At 46.6% G+C, this 12,524-nt stretch overlaps 1 protein-coding gene across 1 annotated transcript; it reads left to right on the top strand.

Moving 5' to 3' along the window:
• The first annotated feature begins 2,648 nt into the window (after window positions 1-2,648).
• On the top strand, window positions 2,649-11,727 carry TMEM200C (transmembrane protein 200C). Its single transcript, XM_037509731.2, is given in 3 exon segments — window positions 2,649-2,785; window positions 5,531-7,092; window positions 7,095-11,727. Coding segments are annotated over 2 exon segments (1,881 nt in total). The 5' UTR covers window positions 2,649-2,785; window positions 5,531-5,624; the 3' UTR covers window positions 7,508-11,727.
• The last annotated feature ends 797 nt before the right edge of the window (window positions 11,728-12,524 follow it).

Raw genomic sequence — 12,524 nt, 5'->3', positions numbered from 1 at the left:
TCTCAGAAATCACCCTAACTAAAACAGCCAGTGAAATTAGATGGATGGTGCCTCCAGAAGGGTCAAAGCATCCATGATGCTTTAAAAATAACTCCATATAACTTGGAAACCCTTGGGAATGTATGTTGAAACTATATTATTACAGAGGATAAAGGATTCCACTGGAAACAGATGTGATCTATTTGATTTCCTCTCATACCCTGAGCTGAAAACAAAGAAAATAACAGAAGGTTATAACATTCAGGTTAAATAGAACAGTTGAAAGTTCAAAAGAGCTCATTTTAGAAGGAATCTTTTGAATAATAAACCATAAATTGCATTGCAGCCTTCAGGATAAGAAAAAACTAGTTCTGTACCAAGGCCTATTTGTTTAGAGAAGGATTCTTCTCCAAATCCCTCAAATGAATTTTAAATGTGCAAATGATGGTTATAATTTATGGAGAAAATTGAAACTATTAATGGTTTAATCCACCTAAAATCCTAATGAAGTCCTGCAGTATAATTCCTGTTTACACAGCTCAGCAATCAGAGGTCCACAAAGGATAGGAGTTTCCACCCATGTCCCTGGCAGTCAGATCTAGAGTGAAATGAGATCGTAGACCAATCTTCGTACAAAACACCAGCTTATTGGGATTCAAGAAATCTGGAAGCTTGGAGCAAAAAAAAAAAAAAAAATGTTTAAAAATGACAACTAGACCTAGTTATTTCTCCTTTGCAGTAGTTTCTCCAAAAAGGAAACAACGCAATGTTGTGGCTTGTTTTTAGTGTTTCTAGAGTCTGAACAGTAATAGGCAGGTGGAAGGTGGGTGATCATCCTCCAGATTCACTATTTGCTTAAAAGGGTGACAGAGCTAGCTACTTAGCTACCTTTTAAACAGGTAGGTGCAGGATTTCCTTCTAGGGAACATTTCTCCTCCATCTATCCTCTCTCCCCACCTCACATTATCATTGTCCACATTGTATCTTTAAACCTGTATTTTTTCTTCATTATTCTTTGGGAGAAGTGTATACTCTATCTTCAAACAGAAGTGAAAGGTGTACACTGAGGAACACTCTGGAACTAGAACTGTGGACAGCAAAGCCCTCCAGTGTGGTTCTGTGGGATCTTGAAGAGCCGAAGTCAAAATATACAAACCCCCACTCCCCACGCCAGTGTTCCTGTATGGACCCCAAAGTTCAGAGTGCATTTGTTTTATCTGCTCCCCTGTTTTCCCCCTGGATCCTTACTGCTTTCACCTCAACAGCTAATTGAAATAGTCCTTACTTTCTCAATACTCTAGGGGGAAATCCTGTTAAATTTCTCTTTTCCCTGTCATTTTCTTTACAGTTGAGAGGACCGGGATGAGCTAGAAAACCAGCTCCTTCTTCTCCCCCCTCTCGCTTTTTTAAAAATGACGTAGAGAGTTTGGACATCTGCCCTACCCCCACCTCCTCTCTTTGATTTTAACCCTGATTCCTGGAGAATTACAGTTTTCCTTTTAATGCTCGCTGATGAACGCAATGGGTGGGCGCAGAAGGCGCTGCCCGAGGAAGAGCCTGGGGGCGGTTCTCTCCAGGGGCTCCAGCTGCCGGAGTCGGCGGCGACGCCGCGGTCCCGAGGAGGCCGGCCCCAAAGCCGGCTCCGCCGAAGCGCGAGGCCAGCAGGTTGCCGGGGCCACGGGTCCCGCCGTGCGCTCCGCGCAGCGGGGGCGGCTCCGCTCCGCTCGGCCCGAGTTCGCAGGGGGACAACTTACTGTGTTCGCGGTGCGTCCACACTGCAAACTCCCAAGTGGGAGGGGGGCAAACAGCAAAGGCTGTGTCGCGTCTAGGAGTGGAGGCAACAAAAGGACAGAGAAAGGGGGAGACAAGGAGGAAGGGAGGGCGCGGACGCACTTCTCCCTCTCTCACCGGAGCGCGCCCCTCGGATGCTGATGGGGAGACCCTCCGGGGGCGTCGGCCCTTCCTCTTGCCCCTCTCCGACCCGCTGCTCAGACAGGTAGTTGGAAGAAAAAGAACAAAGCTTCAGAGCAGGCCGGCGGCGGTGCAGGACGCCCCAGGGGCCGGGAAGGCCAAGGGAGAGACGCCCCGCGCCCTGCCCTCCCTACTCGCGCGGCCGGTCCTCCGCCTCCCGCGCGCCTCCAGGTCCTGCGGCGGGGGGTGGCGGGAGCGGCTCTTCCGAAGGGACGGGCTGCGGGCTGGAGAGGAAGTGGGGGAGCAGAGAAGGCGGGCGGGCGGGCGGCGGGGAGCGCCGCGAGGAGGCGGGAGGCGGGGCGGGGGGCGGGCGAGCCCCTGAGCCGCGGAGTCGGGCCGGGTACCGACTGCCATCCTGCAGCAATTTTCCTGTGTCATGGCTCCGGTCTCTTAGCAACGGCCTCGAGTCCGGCTGCCCCGAGCCCCGCTAGGAGCGGTCGCAGCAGCCGCGGGCTCAACTCCACCCGGCGGAGCCCGGCGCGCCGCAGCCACACAAAGAGGCGCTGGGGCCGGCGGGGAGCGCCGCGGGAGGGGAAGCCGAGGGGGGCCGGAGGAGCGGCGCGGAGAGAACGGCCCCGAGGCAGGATGCGGGATGCCGAGGACCTGACACTTCTTGCAAACTCTTGGGAATGGCTCTCGCCGCGGCCCCGCAGGGGGCGAAGAACCTGGGGCAGGCGTTCGCCCCCGCTGGGCTGCTGAGTAGCGCGCGGATGGAGGGCCCGGAGGCGCTGTCCCTGCGCTCCGCCTCCGGCTCGGGCTGAAAAAGTTTCTCCATGGTTCCTTTGTGTTGCCCCGGCGCCCGTCTGCCCTTCCAGAGCTGCCCCAGCCTTCCCGGGTAAGTGAGTGATATTGTTTGCTTAGAGTGCTGCCATTTTGAGCAATTTTGTCTGTCCTCACGCCCAAGCTGGCCCTTCCTTCCTTCTCCTCCTGCCCGGAGCCACCCGGTCCCCCGGGCTGATGTTCGGGGAGACTAATTTTCCCGGACGGGCTACACGGGATGCGCTGCCCAGAAAAGACGAATTCAAGATTGCCCTCACTCCGCTCCTGCCCGCGTCTGTCCACGGGCGAACTCCCAACTGCTGCACTCATGTGACTCCAACACAAATAAGCAGACCAAAAGGAAGGGCAAGGGGTTCGCTGCCTGGCCAGCGAGGGGCCGAGGGCAATACCTGGGTTGAGTCCCGTTTACTGCAGGGCGCTCGCAGCCTGTGGGCGCTGAGCCTCAGACGCGGAGTGGGGCTTAATCCATCATGAGCCGCGAACTTGAATGTCTCTCCCAAGCAGTTGTATTTTTAGACATCTTCCTTACTTCCCCCATCCTCCATTCCTTGAACGCGGAAAGACCAGCACCAGGCAGTACATTTGCAAGGGCGTTCAAACTCGACTGCTAAGTTTGTTTTCCTTCATTAGGCATGAAGAAAATCCTCCATGGAAGGGTCTTCCCTTGCATTTGACCTTTGTCAGTATTTCATGTCAGTTTGGTGGATACATTGGAAAGGAGCTGAAGGAATAATAAACTAGGGAGTTAATTACTATGTATTAAAGTAATTTTAAAGATTGTTGAAATTCATTCCGATCTTCTTGCATCTACCCAGAGTCAAAGCTGCCTTGCCGAAGAGATATACATGTGGGTACCTCCTCCAAGATGCCCAGCGTCCTGGTGCACCTTGTCAATACCCAACAAAATGTTAGCTCTTCTCTCCTCTGGGAGAGCCACCCTGCCAACTGAGTCTGGTTTGCTTGTAGAATCTCTGGCTTCTAAATCTTTAAAATTGTCACATCTCTAAATTATTATATTAGCAATGTTGGAGTCTCTAATAACTAAAATAAATGTGCTTATTTTGGAGGGTTAGCCGCTCTGTTTTTTGTTTTCTAAATAGTCTGTTTGTATTTACTGGTACAGCTCCTTCTTATCATTTAAAAGGTTTATAGATGTCTTCTCTCTACTGACTCCTCTCTAACCCACCCAGTGTTTTTTATTACTGAATACCAACTAAGTTTCAAGAAGATATTGATTTACGAGCATTATAAAAAGCTGATTACCATTTGCTTTTCCACCAGTGGAGAAAAGATCCAGCCTATACTGATATAATGGAGGAATTGAGGGCCAGAGCTTTTCACCAGATCCAATTAAAAGCAAATTCTACCTGAGTAATCCCACATTTTCAATGGTAATTTATTCTAAAATGTGTATTATTTTATAAAGGATAAAATACCAAAAGGCTTATCAGTGATACAGTGATATATCCATATAGTGCCCTTAATGGGAGGGAACACAACCAATGGAACACAAAATGTTTTACTCTGGAGATCCAGCAGGATTGGTATTTTAAGAAGATAACAGATCCACAAATTCGCATCTGTGCATGTACCTACCCAGGCTTTATTACAAACAGCTCAACTTCCTTTAGGATAGTCCATAGATTGTTATCACCACCCCCCTTCCTAAAAATGACCTCATGAGAAAAAGATTACGAAAACAACTCTCACTTGCGGAAATGTCATTCTACAAATCATCATTATTATGTAGTCTGCTGCACCCAGTTAATTGCCTGCTCATTTGAATATTGGATTTCTGAAGAGTACTGAAAAGTGCACATTAATAAGGGGTCAGAAAGCTTTTATGGCAGAGTGGGCTCTTTTTCTTAAAGACTGTAATTTTCCCACATGAGAAGAATGTCTTTCTCTTAGAGGTTCTAGGAGACTTCTCAAATTCCCCGATGAGATCTGGCACGTGATACCTTAAGGGAGTTTCTCTGGAGGAGAGGAGGCCAGGAGGAAGGGCCTAGTTATATAACCAGTTACCTAAAACTAAATATTCCATCCCAAGAAGCTGTCCAGATGTTGTAGAAAAGAATTGAGGAAGACTGCCAGAGAGATCTGCTTGCCTTTAGCTGTAGGAACAATAATGGGTGAGACATAACTTTGTGAAGGGATTTCTTGTCAGAGTATTGACATCTATTCTCCTGGCAATGATCTCTCTATAGATAAGTAAATAAGCCATCTATCTGTCTACCTGTACATGGCCTTTCATTTTCATCCAGAGAAGTGAATTCTTTTTGTCTTTATAAAATAGTAACTTGTATGACTATTTTAGTGACTTTGGGCCCCACATTGACAAATTCCTCTGCTTAGAGACATACAACTCCCCTGGCAGCTCCCTGGAGAAATCTTTGGATTCCAGTGGGGAAAAGGGAAAGTCTTTTTACTAGAAGACTCCTCAACCAATACTCTGAGACCCCACATTTAGCTTTTACCTATGATTAGAACTCGTTTACTGCCACCCAGGAGAGTTGGAAATGAACGATGTTGAATATTATCTACAGAGTGTGTGTGGGAGGGGAAGAGACCTTGTCCCTCGAAATGTTTTATCACCTCTATCAATTACAGCAACAATTCTCCCCAATCCTCCTACGTCCCCTGCTCCCGGACCCCTTTATATGGCGCTTCGCTTAGTGGGTTAAAGGCCCTGGGGTGGAGGTCGCACACATGGTGGGATCTGGGAGCAGGACAGTTGCAGCGCGTGGGATGTTGCTGCAACCAAGTCTTTACCCTCTGACTGTCTTCCTCTGCTTTGCAGCAGGAGGAGGTGGCGGAGCAGCTAGTGGACAGCTGGCGCCCCCCCTGCACAAGCCTCCTCCCCAAAGGCTAGCCCCTCACTCCACTGGCTCGCCATGATCGCCACCGGTGGCCTGCTAAGGATTTCCGCCAGAAAGCAGGATCCTCTCCGCCCCCCAAGCCAGGTCCCCAAGCGCAAGCGGAAAGCCAAGAAGAGGCGCAAGAACGACGTGGTGGTGGTGAAAGGCAAGCTGAAACTGTGTTCCATCTCCGGGCTCATCGCCCTCTGCGGGATCCTGGTGCTGCTAGTGGGCATAGCCATGGCGGTGGTGGGCTACTGGCCCAAGACCAACGGAGCCAACAGGGAGGGGGGCAAGCAGCTGCCGCCAGCAGGCAGCAGCCACCGGGTCCCGACCACGGCCAATAGTAACAGCAGTGGCAACAAGAACCGGTCCCGGAGCCTTCCTGGTGCTCCCGAGGGTGTCAATGCCAGCTCCGTGGGCACGCCCAGGAGCACGCCCCCAGCGCTGGCGGCCGTGCCTCCCGCGACCTCCTCTACGTCGGTGGGTTTCTTTTTCCGCGTCTTCTCTGGCTACCTGCACTCCGACAAACTCAAGGTCTTCGGGCCCCTCATCATGGGCATCGGTATCTTCCTTTTCATCTGCGCCAACGCGGTGCTCCACGAGAACCGGGACAAGAAGACCAAGATCATCAACCTGCGGGACCTCTACTCCACGGTCATCGACGTGCACAGCCTCCGCGCCAAGGACCTAGCGGCTGCTGCGGCCGCTGCAGCGGCGGCCGCGGCCTCCTCGTCCTCGGTTCCCGCCTCGGCGCCCTCCGGGGCCGCGCCCCTCAATGGCTTCCTTAGCTACGTGCAGTCGCGGGGCTTGGAGCTCAAGCCCGGCAGCTGCGGCGGCGCCGGGGACGCCTTCGGGGCGGCGGCGTTGCTGACCAGGGGCTCGTGGCCGCAGCCCACAGCGCCGGGCGGGGGCGGCGGCGGGGGTGCTCCGGCCGCCGCGTCCCCACCGGACCTGGTCTCGTCCCCTCGAAGCCCGCGGGAGCCCCCGAGCTTGGCGGAGGCCGTGTACAGCATCTACCGCGAGCGCTCGGGCGCGGCGGGCCGTCGCCGGGCCACCCCGGTGGCCGCTGCGGCCATCGCGGCCGCCAACCGCAGCAGCAGCAGCCCCGCGCCCTGCAGCCCACCTGGGAGCTGGGGGCGCCAGAGCACCGCCAGCTCCCTCGTGGGCTCCTCCCTGAGCGCCTTCGCACTGCTACCCTTGCCAGGGGACCGCGGCCAGGAAGGAGAAGGGGACGAGGAGGGCGCGAGCTGCAGTTGGCAAACGCCCCCTGGGGAACGCGGATCCCGGGAGATCCCACGGGGCGAGCTCGACCTGAGCTTGACCGACCTCCCCGGCGCCGAGTGCGGCGCGCGCTGGGAGCCCGGCGAGCCGGAGGAGCCCGAGGACGCGGCGGCGCGCACCGCCAGGGGGCAGGGCGGCCGCTTGCCCAGGACCGGCAGGTACGCTGCCCTGCGGCGCCGCAGCACCAGCGGGCTACCGGACTACCGCGCGCCGCCGGCCCCGGACCCCCGCCCTCCCCCAGCAGCGCGGACCCAAGTTCGAGCCTCCTGGCCAAAGCTGCCTCCCCCTCGCCCCCGCTGCGGCTGGAGGACTCTCCCCAGGCGAGGCGGGACTCGCGGAGCTCGCAGTCGGATGACGGGTCCTGCAGCAATAAGGGCTACACCCCCCTCCGGGAGATGGGCACCTCCTTGGAGTCGGTTGTGGACACCGTAGCCAGTCAAAGTCAAGACTGTGCGGCTGCCCCCGCTCCGGGCGCGGAGCCAAGTCCCCCGGGAGATTCTAGCCAAGAGCTACCCACGACCCAGTCGCCTCTGTCGGTGCAGAAGCAGTTTACAAACAAAGAGAAACTCTTCATGATTTCCAGGTCTCACGCCTTAGGGGTGGAGGACAGGGAGCTGGAAAGTACTGGCATTTAGGGAGAGAGGGAGCAAGCAGTTGAGAGGTGGGGGAGGAGAGGAGTGAGGAGGCAGGAAAAAAGCCTCCCTGGAAGCTGAGAGCGTAGAGGTCCCCTCTTTCCTTTGGTGAACTTGTCCGAGGAAATCATCCAATACCCAAAGAGCTGCAGAATGTTATCCTTGAATTGCGTTCACGAGATTCCTGTAGATAACTCCAAGCAATTTTTTTTTTAAAAAAAGCAAACTAGTCTTATGTCTGATGGTGATTGTATGTTCCATGAAAACCAAATGTATTAAAAGGTCAGCAATCTAGTGCATTAGATAAAATTCTCTTAATTTTCTTAGGATCAAGATAATATATTTTTGACAGTAACTGTGCACTTTACTCCAACTTTTTTTTTTAACCCCTAATTTCCCTAATCCCTGCACTCTGCCTCTGGTTTGTACAAACAAACAAAAACAAAAACCTGACAAGCTCTTTTTCTCCTATTGTTTTTTTTTTTTTTTTTTTAATGGAGCATAGAAGGGTTTGTCTCAGTTCTCCCAGAACTGTTCTTACTAAATGAAGTTAAAGCCAAAAGCATGAGTGTGTCATGAAAGAGCACTTTCCTTGCCCCATCTCACTCTACTCATCCCACTGCCCAAAGGCCTCTTATTTTTTAAAAGGGTATTTACATTTTGCTACTAGGGTATCTAAGGGAGACCAGAGGGGGCCAGGATCTAGATGGATTGTTACTTACTAAATTCACCATATCAAATACATGCTACTTTCTTGAGTATTATCACACTTGTATTGAAAATAGCATTAATATTAAATTTTTTTAAATAAAACAAGTTTTCAAACAGTTAAACATATCGCCTCATTTTGCCTTGGACTTAGTGCTGCTATCACACATTAAACATTTAACAATTCAGCTGGGAAAGCTAAAATATTTTGTTATGACACTGCTTCTAAGATTGTAGTTATCTACCCAAAGTGCTTAGCACCATCATTATTTAATCAATTTCCAGTATATTTTTAAATTTTAAATATAGGGCAGTATTGAACTTTTGGGAATTTCTTTCCAAAGGAATGGCACATTAAATAAGTAGTAATTTTCTATAATACTTCTAGCTTACCTCCAAGTTTAATTTATAGAGCCCCAAACTTAATAGTCTCTTTTCATCCCCTTGGGCCTGACGAGTCAATTTTGATTTTAAGTTCACAATCTTTCAAGCCTATATAGGCTAAAAGGTAATGTTTTAATAATTTGGTAGATTGCTTTCAGTTTATTTGTTAGAAGTCAATTAATTTTCAAGAACAGTAGACAAATAATTTAGGTACTGTTCTGATACCCTTATCCTTTGAGGTAGAGCTGTAAGTCTTGGGAATCTTATTTCTTTCAGCTATTTGGGTACAAGTTCTGTAGTCACAGGCAGCCATTATGGTTGCAGGAGATTAAAATACTGATTCTAAAGGAAATGCAGTAAAAAATACCATCCTATTGGTCCCCATGGGTGAAGCTGTAGGTCCAGCAGAAGAGTCGAGATTCAGGAGTGAGACAAGATCTCAACTTTCAATGTTTGCTAACTGTATAGACTTGAACAAGTCACAAATGCTGGGTCTCAGTCATCTGATCTATAAAACTAGATGTGGCCCATAGAGTTAAGAGGAGATAGGACAAGAGGTGATAGGAACAGAGCCAAACAGTCGCTTTGGCTCAGCATGTGTTCTCAACAGTGTTATTGCAATTATTATTACCATTTGAATAATACCTGAAAGAATGCTGTAGAAGAATGGGCCTTCCCTGACATGAGCTCAAGAAAGCCTGTGCTAAAGTATGAAATGCTTACTTATTATCAGCATTACCTTCAGCAAATCAATTAATCCCTGTGGGCCTCAACTGGATGATATAGTCTCTATGATTTCCTTCAGCCCTGCAAGCTTTACTCACATTCAGGATATTTGTTTTATCCTGAATATAATCACATAATATTTGTGCATAAAACTTTGCGTAGTGAATATATCAGTAACCACCACTTAGTGCAACATTCTGTAATCAATTTAAAATGGACCTAATTTATTCCCTAGTTTTTTTCCTCCATATTCTTATACGCTGGACAATCATGGTATATGCAATGCATATTTGCTGAATTGCTTAGAAAGAAAAACAGATTCTAGTATTCTAAGATGCTATTTCTAGGCCACAGGAAATGCACTATAAGACATTTAGCAAATAATAAAGCTACTACCTCTGAGTCTAACTAAAGAGTGATGGGCAGAGTAATATTTGTTCCTTATAAACTTTAGAAAATTCAGTCCAGTTAACTAGACATAACAATATTGATAACCTAATTATATGAATCAGATTAAATAAAAATTAGCTCATATTGACATATTGCACACAGGTCCTCTGAAATTAAATAATTTCAGCAAGCTAATTTAGTTTAGTATCAAATCCCCTTTATATTAACCATTGAACAATTTAACTGGATTTCCCTCCTTGATAAAAAAATGATGAGCTCAGTTTTCCAAATCTTGGGTGGAACTAGGCTTTCATTCGGCCTCAGGAAAAATCCTAGGCAATAACTACAGTATTTCACAATCTCCCCTTTCATCTGAGCAGAGATCTTCTGTAGGAACAGTGCTAAATTTTAATTCACTAATCCTGTAGACCAAGTTCTGCCTACATGCTTTATTCATATTATTTCAATTATTTCTCACAGCAGCTCTGTTGAAGTAGGATTATTATTATCCCCCTTTTACAGAAAAAGACACTGAGGTCAGAGGGTGGAGTACTTGCTCAGCGTTGTTCAGCTGGTAAGTGGTGGAGCCAGGATTTATATAGAGTTTAGAGGATTATCTGGACCTGTTGGCAGATGCTGAGCTGAAACTGGCATTTCTGGAGACCATCAAAATATTTTCTGCCTTCTTAGCTTCCTGTTAGATGCTTTCCAGATCCATTCTTAGAAATATGCAGGGAAGTGTTAGAATGTACATTTTAAAAGCTGGAGTTTGCATTTAAGTCTACAGAGTAGCATAAGTAAGTTTTTTTTCCTAGTGACTTTGCAGAGTTTGTTGTGCAAAATCAGTAAGACTATTTGAAGGAAACTGAGTGGTCATGGAATCTTCCCTACCCTTTATTTATAAATGAGCTTTCTAAAAATTCAAAAGACGAAACAATTTGTTCAAAGGCAAACAGCAGTGACAAGACCAGAATGATAAAATAATTGCAATAATCTGCATACCCATCCTTCCTACCTCGAATTTCTATCATGTACTGGCTGGTGGCCATGGGCAAGTTACTTAGTCTCTCTGTGTCTCAATTTATTTTCCCATCCAATGGGAATAATAATGGTACTTACCGCTTAGGGCTGGAGTGAATATTAAATGAATTGGTACCTGTAAGAACGCTTACAATAGGCTTGGCACATAAAGAGCATTATAAAAGATTTTCTGTTTTACTTAAAATAGAATCAACCACTAAAAGGAATCATTTTATATGGCCTTCCTTTTTATTAACAATAATTTCAAGTTTAAAAATCCAAAGGTTAAGGCAACATAGCACAGTGGCTCAAAGCATGATTTGGAGGGTTACATAAAACTGTACCTGGGTTTCCACATCTGTTAAGTGAAGATAATAAATAGCATCTGACTCATAGGATTAATTATTTAAATTTAAATGAGCACTAGATAAACTAATATACTTAAAGAACTTAGAACAACTCCTGGCACAAATAAACCTTCAGTAAATGTTAACTACTATTATTAAGGCAAAATACAGAAAAGTAATTAGTAGGCTAAATTTACTACTCAGTTGTTAGGGACAACCATAAACTTACTGTACTGAAAAGTCTCTAAAATTGAGGTATATTAGAAAGAAAAAAATAGACCTTAAAAATGAGAACATAGGCTGCTACAATATCCCAATAAAATGTAGAATTAATGACAACATGAAAAATGCTCCTCATGGTCCCATCATTATCATATCAGATAACAATAATTGAATACCTAAGTTGGCTTAGTTGGCTGTATTTACCATGATGATTCCTTTTCCACTAACTGGTGACATCAGAAAAGCCAGATTAGCCTCATAGTCCCAGCCCTTTTCCATCAGAAAAGCACCCTGGGAAGAAGGTTCTGTGAAGATGTAAAGTGAGAAGCAGGTGCATGTTGATTTAAATTTTCTAGACAAAATTTTTTTCTGCACTAGTTTTCTCAAAAGGCATTTGTGGTTCTTTTTAAAGATGTAGTTTCAAAATTTTTTGAGCTAGAGAATTTATAACCCCTCTACCCAGCAACATAAAATTAGAACAAAATAAGTATTTGTATTTTGATCAATATATATATATATATATATAAACATTTTGTAGCCAAATAAAGAATAGAATTGATAACTGTGGAATTTGTTTTCTATATACCCAGATTATGTATTTTAATTTTTGGCCAAAAATCTTTGGATGAATATTAGAGTAAGTTTTTGAATGACTAACTCTGAAAAGCATTCTAAGGCTTTATTTTCTTTCTAGAGAAACCACCTTTGAGGTTTCTTTCTTCAAAAAAAGTATCAGTTACTTTAAATGGATGTGAAATGCTTGTTGTTTTTTTATATCAATTCACCACAAATTGGTGAATATGTTTAGTCAAACAACTACCTGCTAATCTACCAAGATCTGATTTTGTGTGACATCTATTTCTCCATAATGTTAGAAAAGCACCGGACTGATGTTGGGTTCCTGTGGTCTTGAACAGAGTAGGAATTCCAAATGCCTGCTAGTCTCTGACTTTAAGCTTCAACCCAGAGCCAGGGGATTTTTTTTGCTTCTATCATGTGAAAATACGTTTTGGTTCAATTTTAAACTGGTTCCTGATCCTTACCCCATCAATAATGCTAACCTGTGATAGTGCCCCGTATGACAAAGGACATTTGGATGATTCATTCTTTTCTATGACATTGTCAAAAGAATAAAAATGCTTATGCAAATTCACCTGGAGTATCAGGTACCTCTCTCAGTAACCTGTGTTGCATTACCTGTACTTCTGACCCCACTAAGGGCG

This window comes from Talpa occidentalis, unplaced genomic scaffold (genome assembly GCF_014898055.3).
Source record: "Talpa occidentalis isolate TD23 unplaced genomic scaffold, MPIMG_talOcc4v2.1 talOcc4.13, whole genome shotgun sequence".
Lineage (NCBI taxonomy): Eukaryota > Metazoa > Chordata > Mammalia > Eulipotyphla > Talpidae > Talpa > Talpa occidentalis.
This window is presented reverse-complemented; position numbering and strand designations above follow the sequence as displayed.